Here is a 27,079-nt window from a genome sequence, read left to right as displayed (position 1 = left end):
TGGGGGACCAGCGGTCTTCGGCCCGGCCATTCCCGACTTAACATGTTAACACCATAGGTAGATACTGCGTGCGTATCGCTCCGTCTACAGTTGTTATTTCTACTTCTACCATTGGCTGGCGATTAGTTCGTGCAACAGCGAGACTCTATTGCGGGTATAAACTCGATCTAGATACCATCACATGAAGTCGTCTTCGAAGTTTGCATCCCGGTCCTGGTTGTTGCTGGCCTCCAGGTTCTCTTCGCTGAACATGTCATCGTAGGCGTGGTCCTTCTGCCACTTCATCTGCTCCCTCTCCTTCTTCTCCTGCTTCTCCTTGTTCTTCTTCCCCTCCCGCACCTTTCTCTCCTCCCATCGCTGCACCTTTGCGTACTCCTCCTTCTCCGCCCGGAGGTCGGGGAACTTCTCGACCTTTGTTTTGTTGAGTCGGTTGACAATGGCGTTTTCTCGCTCCGCAACGAAGACCTTCTTGACCAGTTTGTGATTGTGGAACGAAACCTGACCTGCCGCCATCGACCCGTCTTTCATCAGATTCGACCAGGGCGTGTAGATGATCGTGATGTTATCCTTTTTGTTTCCTGTCGCCCGATTAGATCCCATCAACAAGACACCAGTTCAAGTCGTAGCTAACCCTCGATTGAGTTGGCCTTGGTAAGCTGTGCGCAGTCTACCAGGAGCTCCTCCGGAATACTATCCCATGACTCGCCATCGCGAAGCCGGACGTATACGTGTGCACTGGACAAATTATCGACGTGGAACTGGAGCGGGGTTAGGTTGAGGCATCGGAGAATATTCAAGTTGGACTGTGCGACGAACCCTGCATGTTGCATCTCTTGAATTAGCGTCAGCTCGAATAGCGAAGATGGGATCAAAAGTAACCGTACCAGACATCCTTTTCCAGCCCGTATTTAATCAGATCCTCGTCTATCTTCGCGATCAGCACTGTTTGACGCAAGCGGGGTAGCAGTCGTACTCTCGAACTTGTCCTTGCCCATGTAGATGTAGGCGGACGGCTGCACCACGTTGGATGTGAAGTAGTACACCATGGTGTCGGAAAGGTACGGGCTGTTTCTTGTTGGTGAGTGAATCGACTGGAGTAGCATCAATCAATAATCTTTTGCGGATGCGGTCTCGGAGCGGAGAAACCCTTCGGTTGGCCCTCCTTCCTAATCGGGACATCCACTTATCTATACCAAAGAAATACCAATGTCCATCATATGCCTGGTGTTACGCCACTTGTAGTGAAGCTCTCTGGATCGAATGATCAGGCAACCAAGGTTGCTCTCACTTTAACTTTGCAGTTCAAGGTTTACCTCTCGGCACAACGCTCCGAAATGAGATCACAACTGGGCTGGCCTGCACATGCAATCTCATCCTCTTCAATACCTCTTCAGTCAAGCCCATCATGGAACAGCACAATAATACTCACAGCAGAATTCGACGTCTCTTACCCCATTTCGGCGTCAGAGCGAAGTACGCCGCATGGAGGCGCCAGAGAACTGGGGGGTCAGGGGTTTCACCAGAAAAGCCGATGGAACGGACTTTGGTGCACTTGCGTCCAAAAGCCCACCATCCTATTTTACTCCTGGACCTTCCTTTTGATATTTTGATCATGATATTTCCATTGCTATCTCTTCTGTCACAGGCCTGTTTGGCGCTTACCTGCAAGTCTTTGTACTCTCTCTGCGGCCACGTCCTGAAAGACAATAGCCTGGCTTGGCCAAGGTCGGGGAGAACATATGAGGCCCCACTCAGCCAACCAGAACTTCTACGCAATCAGTTTCTGCTTCGACTGGAGAATGAACGTTGGCTATACTGCTCGGGGTGTTTAAAGTTGCATCCACCGCGCCGGTTTGGATTGCGGTCTGACTCACCTGAACAGCGCAAATGCAATTATCACAGCGGTGTAGTGGATATATGCCCCTGTCTCTCCCTAACTTTCTTCGATCGTATTCGACTAGAGGAGAGCTTGCGTGAAGGCGCGTTTGATACTTCGCTGCCTCTCACTATCCGCCGGGCATTCGAATTCTCTGTCAGCTCCGGCAAACGATGCCTTATGCATCATTGTTCAATTACCTATCATGCACATGCATTGGTATACATAACGATGATGGTATCCCTTGACGTGCAGAGGTTGGAAGTGCAGAAAACATACCGTTTACACTTGAGTCGACCTTGGCGGGCCAGGGTACAGGCTGGATTGAGGAATGAGATGCTCTCCCTGAGGGACGAGATGGAGCCCATACTCCTCTGCCCGCACTTTGACCTCATCGACTTTCTCTACAACCCTTGCAATAGGGTCCTGGGACCGAATAATTGTGCTTGCATGTGTTGTAATGCCTATATTGCTGGTCCTGAGAGTACCGATGATGGCCGATATATCATCGTCCGCTGGAGGCAAAACCTGGGCGGGCCGACTGATACTGAGATCTGGTACGCTTCTAGCCGCACTAAATACCAGACGTACCGTCGGACTTGGTACCTTCGACACGGTGACATTTATTTTGACACATAGCCCACTGCCAGTGCCCCTTGCGAGACTATACAGCCAGTTGCATAGAGATCTATCAATGAAAGCCAACTACCATGTCAACCAGTCTTGTCCGCGAAATACAGTCATATTCTTGAATGATAACTTTACTCAGAATGAATGAATATTAAAAACTTTTACCCCGTGTCGATTGCAGAGTTGTAAGGGCAGCTTGATTGCACTGGGGTCTTGCAGAGTATCGTAGCCCTAATTTCTGTCTGCGCGTTGAGCCAACATAACTATAAAGACATTTACTTCTCTGCTAATCTATATTGTTTGAATACCCATTGAGCTCTCGGGCAGCTATTTATTCATAGTTGAAGATCACCGAACAATGCATCCTACCCAGAAAGCCCTCTCGCGTCCATGGTCCTTCCAATTACTGGACTTTCCAACCTCAGACCATGGCCGCCCTTTCCAATTTACAGTACAGCCGTGCCTTCCTCAATGAAGATATACAGGTGGTTATCAACCCGTCCATGGACGCTGTGTTTTATCCTTTCTCTTCTCCTCTCAGGATACTCTCCGCTTGATTCCCCAAAGCTACGATTGTGCCTACATTTCAAACATACTCTTCTCTCTCGACGTAACCATGCCTTCCCGTGATTGGTACATCGACTTGTTTCTCACCATGTTTTGGTCGCTTGGTCCTTTGCAAGAGGGGCTCCAACAGATTCAGATGGCATTGGACTTCCTCAACCGCTACATTGACCAGCTCCGGCGATCATGGCTGCTTTCCGGGCAATCCTCGACGAACCATGGGCAATCCGCATCATTTCTCGATTATTGTCAATTATGTAGGGGTGCCATTTTCTTGCTGAGGATTATCGCTTATTTTCAACAATCAGTTCCGCCTTTCATCGTGGAGGTCTGAGGAGGAGTAGAACCGCTGAAGCCCTTTTTCGGGTGGAGGGCCACGAGTGATGAACTCGAACTTCTACGCAGTGCTGGTAACTAGATGTCTTCGGCGAATCTAAGACGAGTCCAATTTCCCTTTCTTCTGTCATTCACATGTCGGTTGGATGTATATGCTCAGATGCGCCGTATTCCAGGGCTGGGAGAAGTTTGGTAGTCCACCAATATACCTATTCATGCCACTGTACTTTATCTTCTGGTCTTCCAATACACTGTCTATCCTCGACGATGAAGTAAATACTAGTAGCCCTATACCAGAGGTGAGGCCCATAAGCCACTGTTGCAGGCATGTTTGACTGCCCCAAGCCATGGTTGCACATCAATTATGCATTCCACTAATGCCTAGGCAAACCTTATAAGTAGCAACTTATTCAGAATGAGACGATGGCAAGTAAATATGCGGAGTCGTGGGTCCGTGGTCGTACAGGGAAACGTTTACCAGAATAGGGCATGCTCCCCCGCCAGGCGCACAACACCAACTCTGGGGTATTTAGATCCAGCCCTGCAGTCGTTCGCTCGACTCATTACCGCAACAGGGACAGCTTCACGAACGGAGATCATCTTTCCGACAGGAGCGAGAGGGGAATTGCGGGGAGCGAAAGTCTATCGACATCTATGTCATAGCTGGGGATATAAGATGGGAGGATACCACACATCCTCTGGGCGAATAATTCGGTGAATTAGTTAAAATGGCGCCAAAATCAGAAACCAATTCAGACTTCGAAGGCAAAGATGTATCCTCCGGCCATATCGAGAATTACACCGCCGCCCTGGGCTATGAGGCTGTCCTCCATACCAGACGATCAACCTCAACCCTTGTCTTCCAATCGCTTGCCATTGCTGCGCCGCCGTTCGCAATCGGGACCACCCTGGTGAATGCAAGCTACGGCGGCGGACCTCTGCCTCTCTTTGTGGGATGGATCATGGTGGTCTGTCTGGCGGAGTGTGTTGCGATCTCCGTAGCAGAGCTCGCCTCGCGATATCCCACCGCGGCAGGTCCTTATTACTGGTCCTTCCAAATTGCCGTCAAAGGCAAGACGGTTGTCTCCTATATCACCGGCTGGATCTGGGTGATTGGCAACTGGATGACAGCGCTGGGAGTGAACTTTGGATTTGCCCAGTTGATTGCCGGTGCGATTACCATGTATAACCCGGACTGGGAGGCTGCACCGTGGCAGCTTCTCTTGATCCTATGGGCAATCCTTCTAACCGTCCTACTCGTCTGCATCTTCGGCAACCGCTGGCTCCACGTCCTCGACACCATCTGCGCGGGCTGGATCGTGATGATGCTAATCGTAATCATGGTAACCCTCCTCGTGCAAGCCAAACAAGGCCGGCACGACGCAACGTACGCCTTCAGCGACTTCAACAAAACAATCTCCGGCTGGGGAAACTTCTCCTTCTTCATCGGCCTCCTCCCCTCCGCATACACCTTCTCCATCGTCGGCATGATCTCCTCCATGGCCGAAGAAACAGCCGAACCCTCCATCCAAGTGCCCCGTGCAATCAGCCTCGCAGGCCCCGTCCTCGGCCTCTCAGGCCTCTCCTACATCATCCCAATCTGCTTCACCCTGCCCCCGCTAGAACTCCTCATCAACGCCCCCTACGGCCAAGCCATGCCCGTGCTCTTCAAGGCCGTCACCGGCTCCAACGCCGGCGGCGTAGGCCTCCTCATCCTCGTCCTCATACTCACCGTCTGCTGCAGCATCAGCATCACAACCGCCGCGTCCAGATGCACCTGGGCATTCGCACGCGACAAAGCCCTCCCCCTCTCCCCCCTCTGGTACCGCATCACACCCGACTCGCGGATCCCCGTGTACTCCCTCTGCCTCGTAACAGCCGTCCAGGCACTTCTAGGGTGTATCAACCTCGGCAGCTCATCCGCCTTCACGGCATTCGTATCCGTCGGTGTAATGGGTCTCTCTGTTAGCTATCTGATCCCGATTGCGATTAGCCTGGTGCAGCGGCGCGCGGAGGTGAATGGGGCGCGGTTCAGCTGTCCCCCGCTTCTGGGGACGGTGGTGAATCTTGTTGCGGTGGCTTGGATTGCGTTTCAGGTTGTACTGTTTAGTATGCCTGTCGCTGTGCCGACGACGCAGGTGGAGATGAATTATGCGTCTGTTGTGCTGGTCGGGTTTGCGAGTATTGCTGGGTTTTGGTATGCCGTGCATGCGAGGAAGTGTATGTCCCCCTCCCTCTCCTTTGATCTTTTGTGTTTGGATTTGGCTTTGGAGTAGCTAACATGGTATAGCATACAAGGGTCCGCCGGAGTCGGATGGGATTGGGGCGTAGGGGGTAAATCTGGGCTTTTTTTTATATTACTGCGTGATTGTGTACTTAATATAGGAAATAATAATAGGGCTAGGCTATCAGAATACATATTAAACACCTAATACAAAGCAGAGACAAAGCAAACCAGCCAAGCCAGATAGCTTACAGCAAACCCAATCTGCAAGCCAAACCTGATGGAGAAGCCCGGAGCGAGCCCTTGGATTGGATCTGCAGCTCCAGTCCTGGAAGTGGAAGCCGGTGCGGAGAGGGAAATGGTCTAACAATATATTCTATAGCTCCTTCAGACAATTGGCTTTAGTTTATATGGTATGTCGGGTCACAGTATTCAAGTGTATAAAAGATCCATTATTTGTTGATTAGACGAGGATTAGGCAAGCCCTAACTATCGCCCAAGGAATCACCACTTCTTCTATCAAACAACCGTCTTCTCCCACTCCCTCGTCAAAGGCACATCAACCTGAACCACCAACTTCCTATTCTCCTCATCATACTCAACCCCATCCCCAACCTTCTCGGGCCTATCCACCCCAAGCAAAGTAACAACCTCAATCCCCACCCCAGCCTCAAACTCAAAGCTCCCCTTCATACTCAACTTGCCCCCCTTATACGCAAAACCAATCTCACTAACCCGATCCTGCACAAGACTCTCCCCATCATCCAGATACAACGACCCCTTAGCCTCCCCATCAAGCCCCGGCGCAACCACAAGATTAAACCCCTTCTTCCGCAGCGCCGTCGTTGTGTTCGCGCTCTCCACGCGCTGCGGGTAGATGATCCCGCCCTTGTAGTGCACGGTGATATCGGTGTAATCGACGTCGTCGAGCGTGATGTACTCGCCGCGGCCGCGGACGGGCTTCCCGCTGCCCCAGACGTAGAAGATGTCGTCGGGGAGGTACAGGGTGACGCTTGTGCTGTTTTCTTCGGTCACGGGCGAGACGAGGATACCGTCGCCGTAGAAGAATTGCATGTCGACGGCGTAGGTGTTGCTGTCGGAGGGGTAGTTGAAGAATAGCGGGTTTAGGGTTGGTGTGCCCGTTTGGTTTTGCTTGTAGATTGCGGTGTAGATGTAGTCGACTATACATGTAATTATGATCATTAGTAGAGTATACAAAAGGGTGAGTGGGTATAGGGGAGCGTACGCAGCTGGTATCGAATGGCAATTCCATTTCGGGCAGCCTGGGCTACGGTGGGCCAGCGGTAGAATTCCTGGCCGGCAGAGGTGATTTCGGCGTGGTTGCGGAAGAAGGTGTAGAACGAGCCGAGGGTTGCCCATCTATACACTATTAGCAGGGTAGAGTGTTATATAGAGGAGGGGATGGTACCTAGCACACAACGTCTCCGTTGTATTCCCACCAAAGCCACAGACATCAGGCCCCACGACAGGAATCTGGTACAGCGACGCGAACTGCAGGATCTGGCTGATCGAGAGACGATACCACAGCCATCCGGACTCGTTATCTATACAATTAGCATTCCATACCCTAACTAGGGGTTTAATGTTGATGCATACCTCCAAGCCAATGCGAAACATCCCTCCCAGAACCCGCAAACGTACTGCGCGTAATAACAAGCGCCCTGTCATCCGGCCGTCTCGCCCGCATCGCATTGTGCGAGTGCGACGACATCATCGCCCCGTACAGGTTGTGCGTGTCGTACTGCACGTACCCGCCGCTCTGGACTACGTCCGTGTCCGCCGTGCCGTCGGCGAGGGTAGGCCCCGCGCCGTTCTGGATCATGTACGGGGGTCTGATGAACTCGCGGTGCGGGAGGCCCTTGCATTCGTTGGGGCCGCAGCCGGAGCCGGTATTGTGCCCGTGCTGCCAGCCGGCTTTGGAGTCGTGGTGGCTGGGGTGGCGCCAGTGGCCGGAGCCGAGGTTGCGGGGGGTTTGTGAGCGAGGGACCAGAGATGATGAAGACGAGCGCTTGGTTGTTTCCCCGCTGGAAGGGAAGTTTGGCTGCAGACTGGCTGGGAAGCCCGGGATAGGGGCGTCAGGTCCCTCTCTAACAGGAGGCGGAGTAGGAGGGTCGCCGTCCACCTCGGCAAAGTCCTCCGGCGTGGTGTTGTTACCAGGATAAGGACGGTTATAGAAGTTTGCAGGCTCGTTCATGTCGATCCACAGGGCATCAATGTCCGGACCGTGCTCGCCGTCGAAGAATTCCAGGAACTGCTCCGTCCAGTACTCCTGCGCAGACGGGTGGAACCAGTCAGGGAAGTAACTGGGCCCGGCCCAGACAACGCCCTGGTAGATTGCGCTCTTGTTGTCGCGCATGAAAGTGTCGTACGCGAGGCCTGCTTCCAGAGCCGGGTTGGGTTCCTTGTAGAACACGGCCGGATCGACCATGACGATGTAGCGCTGGTCTCTGGCGTGGATGGTGTCCACGAGGTCCTTGTAGAGATCGGCTGGGAACCGCTCTGGGTCGATGGTGAAGATGCGCCGGCGGTCCATGTAGTCGATATCCGTCCACATTGTTTCGAGAGGGATGTCGTTGGTGGAGTAGTTGGCCACGACGGCGGCAACCTCGTAGACATCCTGGTAGCCGTACTTGCACTGGTGGTATCCCAGGCCCCAGTAGGGCGTCATCAACGGGGTCTGGGTGATTTCCGCATACTGGACGGCGACATCGCGCGGGGAGGGACCGGCGATGAAGTAGAAGTCGAGCACGCCGCCGAGGATGTTGTACTCGAGGTACTGGCCGCCCTTGTTGTCGATGTAAACGTCCATTCCATTGGAGTTGAGCAGGAACACCCCGTGCGTGCCGTTCTGTCTGTGCTCGAAGTAGATGGGATGCGCACCGTACAGGTTCTCGCCTGGGGGTGTTCCGTAGGAATCGCGGGTGTAGATTGTGCGGGTGTAGTTGGTCGTGTTCAGCATGAACGAGTCGCTGTGCTCGCCCAGTCCGTACAGGTGCGGGTTCTGGGGGAGGTGTGTCTTGAGGTAGACATACTGGCTCTCAAAGACGAGCTTGGTGCCGGTGGTGTCGAAGAGGACTTCGCCAGTGTCTGTGCGAGAGACCGTGAACGAGAACGGGTCGGCCTTGAAGTCGAACTTGAGCTTGCTGTCCTTTGGCGAGCACCACTGCCCGAAGCCAGGGCGCGGAAACACGCTGTCTGGGACTTGGTAGACGGTGTTGTTGGTGTCCAGGATCTTGACGTGCAGGCGGTTGTCGGTCTGGTACTCGACTTCCAGCTTCAGCTCCGGCAGATCAGTGCCATACACATTGCAGGCCTGGCCAGCGAGAGACAGGTCCGCGTAGAACCCGGACCGGGTGTGCCGGTGGTTGGTCGCCTTGTATCCAGGACACTTGGAAAGGTCTTTTACGTAGAGATCATTGCCAGGCTTGTCGAGGGGGTCGACCCCGGCCTGGCTCTGCGCAAAGACGGTGCCGCTTAGGGCTGCAGCCGACGTGAGCAGCTTCTTGAGATACATGCTTGCCTGGGGAAGAGATGTGCTACGGGGCTAATTCACCCTTATATAGTTTCTATGTCGGAGCGAGCGTCTGCCACTGCGGAGAATGCATGGAATGAGCCAAGGCCGTCTCCACTCCGGAAATTGTGGCATGAGGCCATCCGACTGCCATGCCACCTTCCAAGGCCCGAGCTCCTGGAGCTATTCGATCTCTATGGCTCGCCGAGCTTCTCGCTGTTGCCATTGCCTTGGGACGTGCAATTTATCCGGTAATAACCAGCTTCAAGCTCGGTGGGAGGGTGTCCGTGGCCGAAGAGGGGTGTCGGCATCCCCCGCCGCTGGGCCAGTTCCCCGGTAAAAGACCGAGCAATGCAACGCTGTATCTCCACAAGATGTTGATCAGTTCGTATCTGGTCTAGTCTGCCGGCAAAAGGCCGGGGTTTCCCCTTGTTCTGTGGTTCTCCACGCCGACGATCTGCCAGGCCCTGCTGCACAGCCTCATTCCAGTCTTTCCGGCTAGCAGTTGAGCTCTTGATAATTTCTAGCAGTATCGAGGTCTGATTCAATTCAAACTGTTACTTCTTGCTTATACAGCATTATATCCGGTCGCTCATCTTTTGCTTCAATTGCTACTGTGCCGACCGTTATACCGACAATTGTCCACTTAACAATATATTTAGTTCGGCAAGTCTTGCCTGATTCAAGACATACATTATAGTAGATATAGTATGTTTCAAGCCGCAAACCTAAAGCTAATGGTGACTTCAACCTGCAGCTTGATAACAGGGATACCCTGCTCTCAGCACAAAAGCAACCCAAAGACTAGTGTAGATCTTATATATTTAGCTGCTTCGCAAGACTGACTTCAGATTGCCTTGCGACGTTCAGCGTTCCAGTTAGCCATTCGGGAGTCAACTACACTATAGTCTATCGCGACAAGGGTCAGACTGACAGCAAAGAGAGCAGGATATATAATAGCTAGACAGGTAGCTGACTATCATTCACCGGCCGCGTCCCCTTCGGAGAGCCATCATCTAGTTGAATCTATATTAAAAAATAAAGAAGCTAGATCTAATCTAGTTTGATTATTTTTAGAGTCTGCTATAAGCCATACTAGAAAAGAATAAAAGAGAAAAAGAGAAACAAACAAATGCTAGGTAATTGAATTATAAAGCTATTAATATTATAGATACTAATACTGAGCTAAAGGAGCTTCTATACACTAGTCCTGACTTCCTTTCTCCAGGAATCGATGGTTAATTCGTATTAGAGGACTACAAGGTGGCATGCAAGAACAACCACAGAACAATACTCAGAGCCCTCCAAAAGACAAACAGAAAAGGCAAACAGAAAAGATACAGCAGCCAGATATTCTGCCCCTATATGCTGTGTCCAAAGGACCCAGGCCCAAGCAGAGTAAATTCCTTGGCCTTTTGGTTCGAAGTTGACTTCGGACCAAACTGCCAACACCAGTTTCTATAGTCAAAGGACGCATACTTTGGGTTCTCAGTGGCAGGCTGTTTCCTCAATGACCCGTCATTATACCTGCTATCTTGGTCCAGGCCGGTCTGTTCGCTTTCACTTATTAGAGAGTCCAACTCCTCCATAGTCACGTCCGCTCCCCCCTGGTCATTCGATGGACTCTCCGCCGACGTACCCTGCTCATCATTGTCCGAGTCGATCCCTCCAAGGCCGAAATCTTCTTCTGCGTCGCTGAAGCCATACCGGGCTGTCACTCGGCGGGCTGTATTGTCATTATCCCTGTGGTAGAGATCCCAAAGATCTCTTAAGCGCTGCATATCGTCTTCCGGGATTCCGTCTGCCCTGGGGCATCCCATAATATCAAATGCTCTTTTAAGAGCGCCTAGTGGTGCACCGTTCCAGCGCGCTGGATCTTTGACTACTGCCTTATCCTGCCCCCTTCTGCTGAAAACAATCCTCGTATATAGCGCACCCCGTGTGGCGTATTGTGCCGCTGTGGGCACTGTCCGCAAGGACCCATCCTTGCTCCGCCGGACCCGATCACGAAGCTCGAATAGAATGAAAAAGTCGATGTCTTGGGGATAGAAAATCAGTCTCGGGTCTGACTGGTCGTCGTATCTAACATGGCACGATGCGCATAGCCCAATTCCATTCATCTCCGACCTGAGGTCAAAGTTAATGAGACCTTTCTGGGCCAGGATATGAATCTGCGTTGAAAGGTACTGTTAGTTGTACTATTACTAGCCTATAGGTCTCCCTATCTTGTATAATACATACTGATCGATCTGCCTCGGCTATGACGTGCGCGCAGTGGTCGGGCTCTAGATCACACATAAAACATGTTTCATCGGCTGACATGTTGACGGCCTTTCGAACTCGGGGAGGAAACGGCCCAGATATGGGCACAGAAGATTCGGTAGATGCTATAGGTGTCGCCTTTTTGCCACTTTTTCGTGGGCTTGCGCGGTTACTTTGCGCGGTGCTTGCACTTCGGGCCATGATAATCAGCGATATAGTTCGATATAGACTTGCAAAGGTCGCTTAAAGCAGTGGAGTCGAGCATATCTTACCAGGTTAAGTAGAGACGTCGCAAAATTGAGCGAAATGGATCCTAACAGTTTCTTGCTGGTGTTGAGGAAGGAGCGACTTGAGCTGCTGCTGCCATTTAAAGGCAATGACTCTCGATGGATCAGTCCACCACAACCAGAAATTTCCAGCATCGCCTGAAGAAAACTTAGTCACCTCCCAAACCTTAGTCAATCCCTTCTGCTTATTTAAAGCTCTCGACCCAGGTATAGTGGGAAGCAACATGGACAAACACTGGCACCGGCCCTAACCACCTCCTGAACCAGTGCCTAGGGTTGTTTTGTATATTTTCACTATTTCAGATCACCGTTGTAGCAACTGTAGAGCAACAGCGCACGAACATGCTTGGCAGAGGTCGGAATATTCTCGTAGTAGTAGGCATCCTTATCCATACCTACGACCAATATTTAAAGTCATCTCCCGCCGGGTCATTGCTTGCCATGTCGTGAGATATATCACGGCTTAAACCGATTTAACCTATCACCATGTAAAGAGGGGTATAATCTAACCCCGCCGAGGAAATGCAAAGTGGTAGTGTACCCGGACTACTAGAGCAGAGGGGAAGACGCGTATATCCTGTCTAGGTACAAGTATACATGGACATGCACCGATGACGCTATGTCCCCACGATAAGACAGCATATGCGGGGTTTATGCACCGGATGTGGCTGACGGCTGACGATGATCTCCCAGGCGACTCAATCCTGCTGGACTGCCCCAGATTTATAATTGATCTGGTCACTAGATAGACACCTGTCATGACTGAAGGATTCGGGGGGCTTTCGGTTCTGTTCGCGTCATCTTCTAGAACTATTAAGAGATAGGGTTACTGTGAGCAGGAGGATGCATCAGCACAATAAGAGTACAGAGTCCCTACAATATAACAACGAACAAAGAAGTTCCGGATACGATTCAGTACCAGTTAGCTGGGGTAATCAACAACTACCTATTGCAAGGGACCATTTCTACCTTGCTCTATTCACAAAGTATAGGTCTTTAGCTACACACTATCAGACTAACTGTGCGCAGAAACGTCACTTTAGATACATGCTGGTTGCAAAACGCACCTCAACCTGCAGTCTCCATTTCTAGGTTGTGCCCGACATGTCCAGACTCGCCTTTACTTCTACCTAGAGTCTCCCGAGATACCCGATATTCCCACTCTCCAAAGATCTCTGCCCATGAGGAAGGTGCAACAAACCATCACTCAAGTTGTGCCTTCCTGAATGAACGTACCTTCCTAAATAGTATCATGAAACATCGCAGTATAAGGCAGGTGCGATGGATGCCATGCGTTTGCTCCTTCCTCGACCCCAAATCTAGGCCCGATACTCTAAAGATCAACCAGAAATTGAATCTGGGCAATATCTAACAAGCGTATAACTGGAGCGGAGAGTAATTGCTGTCCACAATGTAAATTCCCTATTCTGTTCGAGCCAAGCGTTTTATATTGCCGTGGCGGTAGGGAGGTAAATAGGGCAGACAGGGTCACATGCCATCCAGACATTGGTTAAATAATACCCTCATAATAGTTATATGGCTTATTCGATATTTATATAAGCTACATCAATAAAATAGACATACCGCTCGTCTAAATACCAACGCAAACATAATACCCAAGCCACAGATTCGTGCACCCGGCATCAACCTCCGCATTCCACTTCCGGAACTGGTCCAGGGTAATACCGGCATCTGTATAAATGGACCAGCAGCTCCCACCGTCCTCAATAAGATGGAAGTCCTTGCAGTTGCTCACGATACCAGGCATCTGGGGCGTAGGGCCAGACGGGGTATCAGTTGGTTTTGGGGATGTTGAGGTGGCTGTTGCGCCGGGGACGTGCACGCAGACGTAGTAGTCTAGCCAGAGGTTTGTGCATTCTGGTTCATGTTCGGTTTAGGGACTTGGATCTATGCAGAGGAAGAGTGGGTTTGGAGGGACATACTATCGTTGATCTCGTCGTTCCAGCTCTTCAGCTGCTCCTCGGTGATACTGTTTGCCTTGGCGATGGTGTCGCACTGGTCACCGGACTTGACCTTGTAGAAGGCATCGCAGTTGTCTCCAATGCCAGGCATTTGGGGTTCATTGGTGGAGGTTGGCTTGGAGGTAGTGCTTGTTGGAGGCTGGGTGGTAGTAGTCACAGTGGACGTAGACGTAGACGTGATTGTGGTAGAGGTGGAGGTGGTTTCAGGATCTTCAGTGACAGTGCCGATCACGCAGTAAGATTTGCTTGTATCGAGATCTGGACAGGCGATCGCGGGGTTAAGCTTCTTGAGATCGTCAACCGACAGCCCCCAGGTGTCTGCGAAGCTCTCGCATGTGGCGCCTGCATCAGCCGTCGTGGAAAAGTCGCAGTTCACCTCCCGACGGAGATGGAGGGCTGCTGCTGAGACCAGGCCTGGGGCGAGCCCGGTGAGAAGGTGCTTGGGCTGCATTGGACTAGTTTGGTTTGAGGTGTACAAGGATAAGAGGCTTAGGGAAGAGAGACTGATCGTCAGAGGCTGTCTGCTTGGACAATTGGGATCGGCATGGGTTATATAGACGGCTCCTTCACCGTCTGCTATCAAATGTCTACCAAAGTGGCTTATTGTTTCCTCCAGTCTGGATAAATCTCTAGGGTGTGATTTTGATTATTACGATACTACTGGAAACACGACTAGTTGAAAAAGTGGAATAGGTGTGAGTCCGTGGGTGCAGAGACTTCGCGAAGACAGCACGGCCAGCACCGCATCAGTCGGTAGAAGCTCGGATCCAAATCCAGGGGGTTCATGATTCATGAACAGGAACCTAAGCGATGTAACACTGCAGTGTACCTTGCAGAGTCTACCTTGGGGGCCAAATTGCTGCGCATTAGTATACTTAGCCCTAACATGGAGTGGAGGAAGTAGGGCTGCCTACTTTAGTAGGATACTGCGTTCCATGCTCCACTTGGAGGTGTTGGAAGCCTGAAAGCCTTCATCCAAAACCGTAGACTCGCAAAGGCTTCTGATATCAGGTTTCCAGAGTGCAGGCAGGGTATGGTCCATCGATGCTAGTTGTTGAGGAGCTAGGACGTTAGTGAGTGCTAGTGTATGCACCGGGAAACTTGAAAACTGCCGAGAAACACGGAGTATGCTCAATACTATCAATTGAAGTCGGGGATATTTTCTTTACTAATACCTAATACTAGTCTTGATGTCTCAGGGTTTCAGTATTAATTGGCCAGCCCAGTTCGGGTATCTGTCTACCGAGTCTAATCTGCCGCAGCCTCCACGTAGCCTCTTCCAGCCCTATCCCCACTTGATCTCAGCCCAATGGACCTCCATCACAAGGAAAGCAAAAACCCAAGTGCCCCAAATGCAGCAAAAAGGGTGGATACCCCAACAACAACCAGCTTCTGCGCCGCCCCCCGGTCGTCTTCCGGACAGTCAGGTGGCGGGTTAACCCCCCTGCACAGCTTGGCAGTCCAGGCGGCAGACATGCTCGCCTCAATCGCCGAGTCTATCTTGACCCTGCAAGGGTCCACAGTGGGTGTGGGGATAGAGGATGCCACCACGGCGCAAGTGTCACCGCCGCTCCAATCCACCCAGGACGGAACCTCCATGGTTTTCCCGGTCACATTGATGGGAATGGCGACCCCTGTCTCCAAATCCGAAGCGGATTCCCCGGAGCAGCTGGTCTTGTCCGCAGTAGCAGACACGAGATCCACCTTGGGGGCGGACTTCTTGATGGTAAACGAGATACCCCGGGTGGTGGAGTTGAAGACCATGGCGCTGGTGTCCAGCTGCTGTGAGAAGGCAGTCTCGTTGCAGCTCTGCCAGCCAACAGACCAGGTCATCTTCCACTGACCCTCTGGTAAGACGCTATCAGAGAAGAAGTTGTATGCGAAGTAGGGATCATTGGTGGACGACCAGTTTACGGTCCTCAGATCATGCGACCAGTCCGCGCCGTCGTTGCCGGGCAGGTTTGCCCAGTTGAAAATGGTGTAGTCGATATGCGGATTGAGGTATTTTGCCAGCTTGGCGTTCTGGAAGGCAAAAACAATAGGGAACCGGTCGGTGGGTTCGTAGGTTTCGTTGCGTGGAAATACCAAGTCCACCTCGAGCACGCTGTCGGAGGTAGCGCCGACGACGGCCCCCAAAAGGACGCAGGTAGCGAGCTGGCAGGTCGGAGGGAAGCGCATGGTGAGGGGCAGCAAGATTTGAGCGGTGGGTAAAGGAGGATGGGATGGGATGGAAGATTCTGCAGGGAAAAGCGCTCTTACTTGTGGTGGCCTCCGCAGACTCCTGGGGAGAGAAAGGCCGAAAGGGACTCGGGAGATGAACAGATTATCGCGGGAGGCCTGTGGATTTTAATTTAACCTAAATTAGTGCACAGTTAGTGAAAGTAATGGAAGAATTAGGCCTGGATAGTGCCTAGCTTAGTCCATAAGGCTAGATCGCATGGGAACTGGTTCGTCGGAGGTTTCGAATATACGAGGCCTCTGCAGCAGGTGGACGGTGCCATTGGCTGCAACTACAGCCAAGCAACATATCACTCCCGATGTTGTGGCAGTGTTGGTGTTGGAAGTTGTCTTGGATGAGTGCTGTTACCTTAGGAAGGATGGAAGTGTTGGTGTTGGATTGTTTTGGCGAGTCTGTTTTAGGAAGGAGGACAACGTTGGTCATGTGCCTTTGTCTTATTCCACCGTAGCGAGCTTCCCTCACTTTTCCACACCTGTCAATACCTTTCAGCGCCTTACCATCATCGTCGAAAAGATCGAGAGTCGTTAGTCGTCAATTAACCAATCGAGATATCGGTTCTGTCCATTCATTTGGGTAATAGTTTCCCATTACTGGTCGTTTCCACTATCGGAACGCCATATTGATCAGTACCACCATGGGGCCGAAAAGACCTGTACAGACTAGAGCTCAGGCTGAGCTTGCGAGATTGCCTGATGAAACGTCCGGTCGAAGCGAAGGATCCAGTACGCTGTGATGGGATTGTTGACCTGCTGGGCCGGAGTTTGCGATAATGTAGAAGTATTTGAAGAGTACTGTTAGGCCTCACTTTGGGAGCATCATCACATTCATTCTTTCCTCTTCATTCTTTCATCTTCACATTCTTTACATTCTTAAGTTTTTCATTCTTATACTATACACTCTTTATTCCCCTATTAGGCTAGCCCGCCAGCATGATGAATCTATCATGGCTCAGCGCGGCACTTGGGGTAGGCCTCTTACTCTCTGATGGAGCCGTGGCATCCCCAGGACACAGACAGTCTTCAATCACTCCATACCGCAACATTGACGTCTGTCCTGAACGATGCAGCATATCCGGCCCCAACACAGGCAACTGGTCTGTGTACCCCAACTTCAAGAAGATCCGGAAATGCCAACAGACCATGTTCTATGACTTCTCCCTGCACGATCCCGTCGACGACCAGGCAGACAATCACCGCATCTATGCCTGCTCGTCGTTCGGTCCCGACTTCTCGCGCATGCCCCCGTCGTCGAATGAGAATGCCCGGATTTCTGCTGCTTCCGCTGAGTCCGTGGACGTTGAGTTTGAGATTGGATGGTGGCAGGGCGGCTACGGCCTGGCGTCCGCGGGTATTCACTCCCTCGTCCGGCAGATCCGCAAGTATGCTGAGAATGGACATGGTGCCAGCACGGACAGACCCTTCATCATCTACGGCCGGTCTGGTCAAGCTAGCATCGGTCTTTATATTGGCCAGGGTCTGCTGAATCAGGGCCTCACCGAGTCTGCTCTCGCGATTCTTGAGGATAACCTTGACAACCTCAATGTCTCGTCGCCAACCTTGGCCATGCAGCTCTGCGAGCCACACTATGACAGTACCCATGTCTTCGGTTTCATGGCTACCAGTGACAGGACCTTCGCTCCTATCCAGAGTGCTATCAAGTCGTGGTCCAACGCGACATGTCTGTCGTTCTCTGGCTCTACCAAGTACCCTGGCACAGCTAAATTCATCACGCGGCTACTAGGTGCAAGCAACAGCACGTCTCTCCAGACTCGAGAAATCCACGCCCGTGCTGATGGCAAGTGCAGCACCGTCCAAGTCGACGCAGGGACCGGCTGTCCCGAGCTCGCCGAAAAGTGCGGTATCTCGGCTGCTGACTTCACCAAGTACAACCCGGGGAAAGATTTCTGCAAGAACTTGAAGCCCAAGCAACACGTCTGCTGCTCTAGCGGAGACCTCCCAGATTTCTCCCCCAAGCCTAACGAGGATGGCTCGTGCAAATCGCATCAGGTCGCGGCGGACGAGAACTGCGATAACCTCGCTGCTGAGTATAGCCTTACAAGGCAGGATCTCGAGGATTTCAACAAGAATACCTGGGGCTGGAACGGATGCGAACCCTTGTACAAGGATACCATCATTTGTCTGAGTAAAGGGACACCACCATTCCCTGCCCCAATCGCCAATGCAGTCTGCGGTCCGCAGAAGCAAGGAACTAAAGCCCCAGCTGAAAGTAATACGGATATTGCAGACCTAAACCCCTGTCCGTTGAACGCCTGCTGCAATATCTGGGGCCAGTGCGGCATCACCAGGGACTTTTGCATCGACACCAACACCGGTGCACCCGGGACAGCAAAGAACGGTACCTACGGGTGTATCTCGAATTGCGGTATGGACGTCGTCAAGGGCGACGGGAGCGGTGATATCAAAATCGCCTACTACGAGGGCTACTGCTTCAGCCGAGACTGTCTGTTCCAAGACGTTTCACAGATTGACACTTCGGCGTATACTCACATCCACTTCGGGTTTGGGACGCTGACAGCGGACTATGAAGTCGAGACTGGTGATGCGCTGTCCTCGTACCAGTTTAGTGAATTCAAACGCATTTCCGGCGTGAAGAAGATCCTCTCATTTGGGGGGTGGGATTTCTCGACTATGCCTGAGACTTATAAGATTTTCCGGGAGGGTGTCACGGCTGCGAATCGGAAGAAGCTGGCGACCAAGATCGCGGACTTTATTAAAGAGAATAAACTTGACGGGGTCGACATTGACTGGGAGTATCCTGGCGCGCCTGATCTTCCTGAGGACGATCCTGGGAGTCCTGACGAGGGGAAGAATTACCTGGCTTTCCTTGTTGTTCTTAAGAATCTCCTACCCGGGAAATCGGTTTCCATTGCTGCGCCTTCATCGTATTGGTACTTGAAGCAGTATCCCATCCAAGAGATATCAAAGGTCGTGGATTATATTGTCTATATGACATATGACCTCCACGGGCAGTGGGACGCCAACAACGACAATGCATTCGAGGACTGTGACGCGGGCAACTGCCTGCGCAGCCAGGTAAACCTGACCGAAACCAAGCAGTCGCTAGCCATGATCACCAAAGCCGGCGTTGCGGGCCAGAAGGTCGTAGTTGGGGTGACGAGTTACGGACGCTCGTTCAAGATGGCCGAGGCAGGCTGCTGGGGTCCTCAGTGTCAATACACGGGGGACCGTCTAAACTCCGATGCGAAGAAGGGCAAGTGCACCGGCACGGCTGGATATATTGCAGACGCTGAGATTGCTGAGATCATGAAGGACGAAAGCCGTATTGTCAAGACCTTTGTGGACTCAAGCAGCAACAGCGATATTCTTGTCTACGACGAGACGGAGTGGGTGGGGTATATGAGCGCCGCGACGAAGAAGTCTCGCACAAGTCTATACAGCGCGTGGGGTCTCGGAGGGACTTCGGACTGGGCCAGTGACTTGCAAACATACCATGATGTGCCCCAGCCGGCGACAAGCTGGGGCTCGTTCATCCAGCTGGCCAAGGCCGGAGACGATCCCAAGACAGACCATTCGCGGAATGGCAACTGGACGGATATGAACTGCGTGAATGAATTCACTGTGGATAAATTAGACTACTTTCCGTGGGAGCGGTGGAGCGAGTTGAATGCAAATGCGGCATGGGACGACATTGTGAGGATTTGGAAGGATACAGACTCCAACCGGCCGAATGTCAAGTTCATGGAGTCGGTCTCATCGACGCTGCATATCGGCTCGGATGCAAACTGCGGCCAACTGGTTGATGATAGCTGTGTTGCGAAGGACTGTGACAAGGGCTTTGACAGTGATACGTCTGGCCCTGCTGGCGAGCTGATCTGGAACTCGCTGGTGAAGGTGCACAATGTGTTCAAGGACTATCATGACACCCTATTCGAGGTTGCTGCGATTACCGGCACGGCACTCAAGGACTTTGAGAATACCTTTGCGCCCATTTCCCCGGAGAAAGACAACGAACCGATCCTGGTGCTCATTGACCTCCTGACGGTGGGAACCCTCACGGCTGCCGGGCCCTTCTTCAACAGTTTTTTGAAAAGGCTGCCCTACTTCGTCGCCAAGGGCAGCAAGCTGGACAACATCAAGGACACGACAATGACCCTGATCGGCCAATCCACCACCATCGCCAAGGACGTTCTACCGGATGGTGACGACTCTCCTTGGACGCCCGAGAAGCAGGATTCGTTCTCTAACTATATGGGCCAGATTGTCGACGGTTGGGCCAACGTCACCTCAGTAGCTCTGAAACGGATTTTTGACGGCAGCCCGGACTCGCTCGACGTGCTCTGGGACGCCATGTCCGACGGCAAACTCATCGAGGGCAAATCCAAGAGCGGAACCTCCTCCTCCTCCTCCTCCGACGAAACCGACGAGACTTCCGAGAACGCCAAAAACGAACTGAGGGCCAATATACAGAAGACTTTTTACGGGTTCGCTATACCGGCTATCTGGCGGGCCTCAAAGACCTACGCCTTCATCCTGGACTCGGGATACGACTGCGAGGAGGACCACCCGGCGAGTGACTACCTGAAAGACGACACCATGGACGCCACGGGGGCCTGTGTTGATGGACGCCGCTACTACCTCGTCCATCCTGATGGAAACTACAAAATCTTGGAATCCAGTTGTGAAGGTGGTGACGACAACTGCGCCACCGACAGATTCGTGCGCAACAAGTTCTCCAGGCCGCCGGGCCTGACCTCCCTCGGTGGTGAGGACCGCAACTTTGGTGGCATCACAAAGGAAGACCTCATTAAAGGCTCCGTGAATACCTGGAAGCAGAATAACAAGGTGAACAAGGAGGGCAAGACGGATACCTCGAGCAGCGGCGCAATCGACAAACTGCTCGACGTGGACGTCACAGCGGCAGGCGCCGTGCGGCTCCCGGTCTGCTCTCCCGAGCGCGCCTTTCAGTCGTGGGAGACAGCCAAGAAGGGCTCGTCGGAGTTTTTCCCCTGCGATATTCCCCCCGGTCTGAGTACGTGCGGCGACTCGTCGTTTGTGGATCAGACGAGTGGGGGCTCGCCAAAGGTGGAGGACTGTCGCCAGATTATCAAGAATATCCGGGGGGATGCCAGCACGAAGTGGACGACGCAGGTGGTGGGCAAGAACCAGCGCGAGATTGCGCACCATGCCTCGTGCCGGTTTGGGGTTGAGGCGACCAAGGTTAACGGCAATGTGAACTTTGCTGTGGGGGGCCAGGATGTCATTGATATCATCAATGATACGATTGATAGATTTGGGAATTCGGATGGGAGGGTTGGCGCGAAGGGAGATATGAAGTGTAATGGGAATACGAAGCAGCAGGCTGTGAAGTGGGGGATTTATTGATATATATACTGTTTTGTTGTATATAACTTTTAACTACATATCTGCACTGTGCGCTACTGGCTGATTATATATATAACCGCATAGCTATACGTTTGTATATAAATTGTTTCCAGTTGATTCCACGATACTGTACTCTTCGGTGTAAATATAACTCCAGTAAACAATGCGGAGGAATTGGAGAATTGGAGACATTCATCCCCGCAGTGGGTCAACATTCAACATCCCACTAAACAAGAGACGTTCATTCCATTCTCCTTCAACTCTCTCATCTCAAGGCCACATCTATATTCAAAATGGCACCAATCAAACCCTCGGCCACTGTCACCTATAAAACCGTCGGGTCCCTCCAGATCCCAATGGACATCTACCTCCCGCCAAACCCCAAACAAGCTCCCATCCTCCTTTGGTTCCACGGCGGCGGTCTCCTGTACGCATCCACCCTATAACAGTCCAACAAGGTTATTGACATTCCACAGACAAGGCCGCAGAGACATGATCGCCCCGCACATGCGATCCGGCGTAGAAAAATACAACTACATCGCCATCTCCGCCGACTACCGCCTCGCCCCACAAGCCAGTGTCCACGAGATCTTCAGCGACGTCCAGGACTGCATCTCATTTATCCGGACCAATCTGCCCTCCATCCTCGGCGAAAAAGCCGACGTCTCCCGCCTCGCTGTCTCGGGTAGTTCGGCGGGTGGGTATCTCGCCCTCCTGGCGGGGTTGTACGTCGAGCCGAAACCGAAGGTTATCGCCCCGATCTATCCTATTACGGATCCGCTGGGGTCGTTCTTTACGACGCCTCAGTTACCGGCGCAGGGGAATTATGTTGCCGAGAAGGAGGAAATGGCGCCGTATCTCGATGTGAATGCGCCTGTGGTGGCGAGCGCGGGGGTTTCACCTGATGAGGACTCGCGCGCTTATATGTATGGATATATGCTGCGGACTGCGACTCTTGCGGGGTTGCTGGGCGTCAGTGACCCACATGATGGAGATGCAGGGCGGTATCGGATTTCGCGGAATATATCTGATCGTGGATTACCGCCGGCTTATATCGTGCATGGGGACGCGGACCGTGCTGTTGGAGTTGAGCAGGCGGATGAGGTTGTTGGGGCGATGGTGGGCTGTGGGTTGGATGTTGTGTATGAGAGGGTTCGGGGGAAGGATCATGTTTTTGATGCTGAGCCTGGGTATGAGAATAAGGAGCTTTATGAGTTTGTGTTGAGGTATTTGTAGGTGAAGTAGAGAGTGATGATTTGCGAAAGGCAGCTAATTAATAGACGAAGGCAGCGGTCATCAATATAGTTCTACTACTAATATCCCTTGTTATTATGAGCAGACATGTTACCAATAACAGCGCATATAAATCTAGTAGTAAGAGTTAAGGCAGCTGGCATATACACCAGATGCGGTATACAGCCCAGCAGCCCTGAAACAGCAGCGATCGTCACCAAAAGCTCCGATCGGGAATCGGTTCGTCGTCGTGGGAAAGGAGCTGTGACGATCATGTAGCAGGGATGGAGATCTTTATTCACCAGGGTTTGAAACCAGAACAGTCGACTGGCTAGGGGATCTCTGGGGGAAGTGTAGAATCTGTTTCATAGGGTTAACTATACTATCTGGTTAGGGATGAGAAGTATAGTGAAAACAATATCGACTTTGTAACATCTACTCTACGGAGTACTGTTGTATTGATTGTCAGGGGATCAATCAGTTCTCTTCCTGATCTACTCTACTGACGTAAGGAATGTCGATAACCCCTGTTCTTGGTGGACGGACCCGCATATGGAGTCGAAACTGTTCATGGTATCCACTATCCACTGCATTCTGGAGGCGAGCATGGGGAAGGACGTACCGAAGCAGTGTTTAGTCTTAGCCTACCGGAGATACCCCGGACGATCCAGGAAGAAAGGACGTGTTGGATGATGTCAATTGTCGCGTCGTGGGTATAAAAACCGAGAGTCCCATCCTGTCCAGCTACAGGATCAACAACCACTCTTGAATAAAGTGTTAATGATGGCCCCCAAAGGACTCTCGGCCGTGGCCATAGCAGCTCTCGCTGCAATCCCCATATCCGGCTCCTTCGCCTGGAACCACGATGACTACCTACATAGTCCAACAGCAGACGAGATCCCGCAGCGTATGCCCCTGACAACCATCCCTGCAACTCGTATTCTAACGTAAAACGAAATAACAGCAAACGCCGACGGCCGCGGGTGGCCCACCTCCTTTGACCAAGCCTCATCCTTCGTCTCACAACTCACCCTCGACGAAAAAGTCCTCTTAGTCTCCGGCACAGAAGGGCCCTGCGTCGGCAACATCGCCCCAATCCCTCGCCTCAACTTCAGCGGTCTCTGCATCCACAACGGACCGCTGGGCCTAGAGCAAGGAACATACTCCTCTGTGTTCCCCGCCGGAATCACAATCGCGGCATCATGGGACAAAAAAGGTGCATACGAGCGTGGGAGCCAAATGGCGTCCGAGTTCCGCGAAAAGGGTGCCCATGTGCTTCTTGGACCGGTTGCGGGACCGTTAGGGCGTTCTCCGCACGGGGGTCGCAATTGGGAGGGTTTCTCGCCTGATCCGTACCTAACGGGGGGTTTGTTTGTGGAGACGATTAAGGGGATTCAAGATAAGGGGGTGCAGGCTTGCGCAAAGCATTTTATTGGGAATGAGCAGGAGACGCAGAGGCAGCCGAGTCAGGATCAGGAGGGGAAGACGATTGAGAGTGTTTCGTCGAATATTGATGATCGCACGATGCATGAGTTGTATCTTTGGCCGTTTCAGGAGGCGGTTAGGGCTGGGGTTGCCAGTGTATGACCATGTCCGCGATATCAGGTCGAAGGAGTGCTGATTGATGTAGGTGATGTGCAGCTATAACAGAATCAACCAGACATACGGCTGCCAGAACAGCAAGGCCCAGAATGGAATCCTCAAGGGCGAGCTTGGGTTCCAGGGGTATGTCATGTCGGACTGGGGTGCTACTCACAGCGGCGTTGCGGCCGTCACTTCTGGTGAAGACATGGATATGCCTGGCACGCCGGACTATCCGATCTTCTTCCACGAGAAGATCAGCGAGTCGGTGAACAACGGCACGATTACAATGGACCGTCTGGATGATATGTGTCGCCGGGTGATGGCGCCGTACTTCCAGCTGAAGCAAGACAAGGGATTCCCAGCAATCGACCCGAGCAATAAGGAGCTCAATGCTGTTTTATTTTCGAGTCGTAAGTGACACTGTTAGTATATTGAAGCATATTAACACCTCCAGCCGATGAATACAAGCATAACTACACCTTCGGCCCCGAAGCCAACGTCGACGTACGCCACAACCACGGCGACTCCATCCGCAAATCCGCTGCCGAAGCAACAGTCCTGCTGAAGAACAAGAACGGCGCACTACCCCTGAAAGACCCCAAGCGAGTTGCAGTCTTCGGCAATGACGCGGGGGATGTCACGAACGGCATGTCGGTGTGGTACTTCAACGACGTCAGCGACTACGAGTACGGCGTGCTCGCGGCGGGCGGTGGTTCAGGCTCTGGACTCTTCAGCTACATCGTTAGTCCTCTTGAAGCTATCAAGCAGCGCGTTGGATACACCAAGAAAGCGCTGGTTCAGTATGTCCTGAACAACACGGCCATTATCGAGAAGGATAGTCCGTAGTACGTCTACATACCCAAATACATTCAAGTGCAATAACTAAATATAACAGCATGAAAGCCCTCCTCCCTTCCTCCCCAGACGTCTGCCTCGTCTTCCTCAAATCCTGGGCAACCGAAAACGAAGACCGCACCACTCTAGCCTCCGACTGGGAGGGCGACAAAGTCGTCAACAGAATCGCCTCAACCTGCCCCAACACCGTCGTGGTTCTGCACTCCAACGGCGTAAACGTCCTTCCTTGGGCTGACCACCCCAACGTTACGGCCATCCTGGCCGCACACCTCCCGGGCCAGGAAGCTGGGAACAGCATCGTCGATGTGCTCTGGGGAGATATCAACCCGTCCGGTCGTCTACCGTATACGATTGCGAAGAAGGAGTCTGAGTATGGGTATGCCCCAATTGCGAATTCGTCCGAGCTGCAGGAAACGAGTGATCCGGGGGCGTGGCAGGCGGATTTTGAGGAGGGGGTTATGATTGACTACCGTATGTATCTTTTAATCCTTTCCAAAAAGGATGGTATAGAGGAGGTGCTGATTAATGTAGGCCACTTTGACGCGAGTGACAAGGCCGTCCAGTATGAGTTTGGCCACGGGTTGTCATACAGCACCTTCAGCTTGAGTCGCGATATCAAAATCACGCCGCCGTCCAAGGGTGATATTACCTCTCTGCCACCAGCTGCAAAGACAGTCCCAGGGGGAAACCCGCGTCTCTGGGATGAATTATATGAAGTCACAGCGACAGTGAAGAATACCGGGAAGGTGGCCGGTGCAACTGTCCCGCAGTTGTACCTGAGTATGCCAGATGATGGCTCGCCGAAGGGGACGCGGCCGGTGAATGTTTTGAGGGGGTTTGAGAAGGTGCGTCTTGGAGCTGGAGAGTCGCAGGAGGTTAGATTCAAACTGAATAGGCGGGATATCAGCAACTGGGATGTTGAACGGCAGCAGTGGGCTATTCCAACGGGCAGGATGGAGGTGAACTTAGGGTTCTCGAGTAGAGATTTCCAGGCGAAGGGGAGTTTTACGCCTATTCCTTAGAATAGTTACTGTACCAGAAACTAGTTATCGGGAGTGGACAGAGATCATAAAGAGTACATAGTATCATTTAATTAACCACCAACATTGCTATAGTTGAACAACAATACTGATTCAGCATTTCCGCCGAGCCTCAGCCTGTTTATGGGCAGAAATAACCTCGACAACACCATACTCCTTCTTCTGAGCAGCCATGCGCTGCGCATCCCATCCCCGGAAATCACACTGCGACGCATTCGCCCCAAGCGCAAGCAAAGTCCTGACCGTCTCAACCTTCCCCGTGAAAGCCGCAAACATAAGTGGCGTCCTCTTCAGAAAATCCGGTATATCAATATCCACAGCCACATAATCAGGACTCTCCACGAGTAACCACTTCACGACAGCGATAAGGCCCTCAGAGGCCGCATGGTGCAGGTAGTGATCCGGGTTCATGGCTAGGCCTGCGAGACTGGGTGTCCCTGCGGTGAAGTAGGTGATGTTGGACAGCGAGGCGCCGTTGGCGAACAGCGCCTTTAGGGCGTCGGTCGTGGTGTTTCGGGCGGCGCTGAGGAAGGGCGTGTCGAGCCAGTCTGCGAGGTCTAAGCTGGTGTCTTTACACTGTTTGGTGGCGCTGTGTTCGTGGAAGGGGATCCCTTTGCTGGCGAGGAGGTTAACTGCTGGGCCGCAGCTGGTACGGCAGGCATGGAGGAGGGCGATGTGTGCGTTCAATGACTCTGGGGGTTCGGGAAGGACGAAGGGGAGAAGTCTGAGGATTGCGCTGTGGTTGTTCGCTTTGCATGCCACCTTGTAGTCGTCCAATACGGCTTCGATCGTTAGAGCCTTGATGGCTCGACTGCTGATTTTGTTGGTGGTGTCTGAGATCTCCGCGAATGCTGTGAGCTCTGAGGGAGGAAGATACTCAACGACCAGATAAATGAGCTCGACTGGGAGCTTGAAAAGGTTGAAGGCTGACATGTTGAATGTAGAATAACTAGATGAGTGATTACCAACGTCTGTAATAAGTGGTCTTTATAGATATAGCAGTAAGATATTCACTGACAAGCATGTGAAGTACCATGCCAATATTCACTACCATGCTAACTGAGTACATTAT

The 27,079-nt window shown here is 52.3% G+C and overlaps 9 protein-coding genes across 9 annotated transcripts; 3 read left to right on the top strand and 6 right to left on the bottom strand.

Moving 5' to 3' along the window:
* Positions 1-177: 177 nt before the first annotated feature.
* APUU_40665S (putative DUF814 domain protein) lies at positions 178-891 on the bottom strand (the record flags this gene model as incomplete). Its single annotated transcript, XM_041703762.1, has 3 exons — positions 178-578; positions 632-817; positions 885-891. The coding sequence occupies 3 exons, from the start codon at positions 889-891 to the stop codon at positions 178-180; spliced, it is 594 nt and encodes a 197-aa protein (XP_041556415.1).
* A 3,243-nt stretch (positions 892-4,134) lies between these two features.
* APUU_40664A (uncharacterized protein) lies at positions 4,135-5,737 on the top strand (the record flags this gene model as incomplete). Its single annotated transcript, XM_041703761.1, has 2 exons — positions 4,135-5,626; positions 5,697-5,737. The coding sequence occupies 2 exons, from the start codon at positions 4,135-4,137 to the stop codon at positions 5,735-5,737; spliced, it is 1,533 nt and encodes a 510-aa protein (XP_041556414.1).
* Positions 5,738-6,149: 412 nt separating this feature from the next.
* APUU_40663S (glycoside hydrolase family 31 protein) lies at positions 6,150-9,165 on the bottom strand (the record flags this gene model as incomplete). Its single annotated transcript, XM_041703760.1, has 4 exons — positions 6,150-6,811; positions 6,877-7,010; positions 7,060-7,195; positions 7,248-9,165. 4 exons carry the CDS (start codon positions 9,163-9,165, stop codon positions 6,150-6,152), a joined length of 2,850 nt encoding a protein of 949 aa, XP_041556413.1.
* A 1,358-nt stretch (positions 9,166-10,523) lies between these two features.
* Positions 10,524-11,484, bottom strand: APUU_40662S (uncharacterized protein; the record flags this gene model as incomplete). The annotated part of the gene is made up of 2 exons (XM_041703759.1): positions 10,524-11,333; positions 11,404-11,484. 2 exons carry the CDS (start codon positions 11,482-11,484, stop codon positions 10,524-10,526), a joined length of 891 nt encoding a protein of 296 aa, XP_041556412.1.
* Positions 11,485-13,302: 1,818 nt separating this feature from the next.
* Positions 13,303-14,144, bottom strand: APUU_40661S (uncharacterized protein; the record flags this gene model as incomplete). The annotated part of the gene is made up of 2 exons (XM_041703758.1): positions 13,303-13,589; positions 13,655-14,144. 2 exons carry the CDS (start codon positions 14,142-14,144, stop codon positions 13,303-13,305), a joined length of 777 nt encoding a protein of 258 aa, XP_041556411.1.
* Positions 14,145-15,013: 869 nt separating this feature from the next.
* APUU_40660S (uncharacterized protein) lies at positions 15,014-15,871 on the bottom strand (the record flags this gene model as incomplete). The annotated part of the gene is made up of 1 exon (XM_041703757.1): positions 15,014-15,871. The coding sequence occupies one exon, from the start codon at positions 15,869-15,871 to the stop codon at positions 15,014-15,016; it is 858 nt and encodes a 285-aa protein (XP_041556410.1).
* A 990-nt stretch (positions 15,872-16,861) lies between these two features.
* APUU_40659A (uncharacterized protein) lies at positions 16,862-21,295 on the top strand (the record flags this gene model as incomplete). Its single annotated transcript, XM_041703756.1, has 1 exon — positions 16,862-21,295. One exon carries the CDS (start codon positions 16,862-16,864, stop codon positions 21,293-21,295), a length of 4,434 nt encoding a protein of 1,477 aa, XP_041556409.1.
* Positions 21,296-21,588: 293 nt separating this feature from the next.
* On the top strand, positions 21,589-22,531 carry APUU_40658A (alpha/beta hydrolase; the record flags this gene model as incomplete). The annotated part of the gene is made up of 2 exons (XM_041703755.1): positions 21,589-21,722; positions 21,772-22,531. 2 exons carry the CDS (start codon positions 21,589-21,591, stop codon positions 22,529-22,531), a joined length of 894 nt encoding a protein of 297 aa, XP_041556408.1.
* Positions 22,532-26,100: 3,569 nt separating this feature from the next.
* APUU_40657S (ankyrin repeat domain-containing protein) lies at positions 26,101-26,940 on the bottom strand (the record flags this gene model as incomplete). The annotated part of the gene is made up of 1 exon (XM_041703754.1): positions 26,101-26,940. One exon carries the CDS (start codon positions 26,938-26,940, stop codon positions 26,101-26,103), a length of 840 nt encoding a protein of 279 aa, XP_041556407.1.
* Between the last annotated feature and the right edge of the window lie 139 nt (positions 26,941-27,079).

Source organism: Aspergillus puulaauensis, chromosome 4, assembly GCF_016861865.1.
Source record: "Aspergillus puulaauensis MK2 DNA, chromosome 4, nearly complete sequence".
In the NCBI taxonomy this organism is placed as follows: Eukaryota; Fungi; Ascomycota; class Eurotiomycetes; order Eurotiales; family Aspergillaceae; genus Aspergillus; species Aspergillus puulaauensis.
Note: the sequence above shows the minus strand (reverse complement) of the source record. Positions and strands in the feature narration are given on the sequence as shown.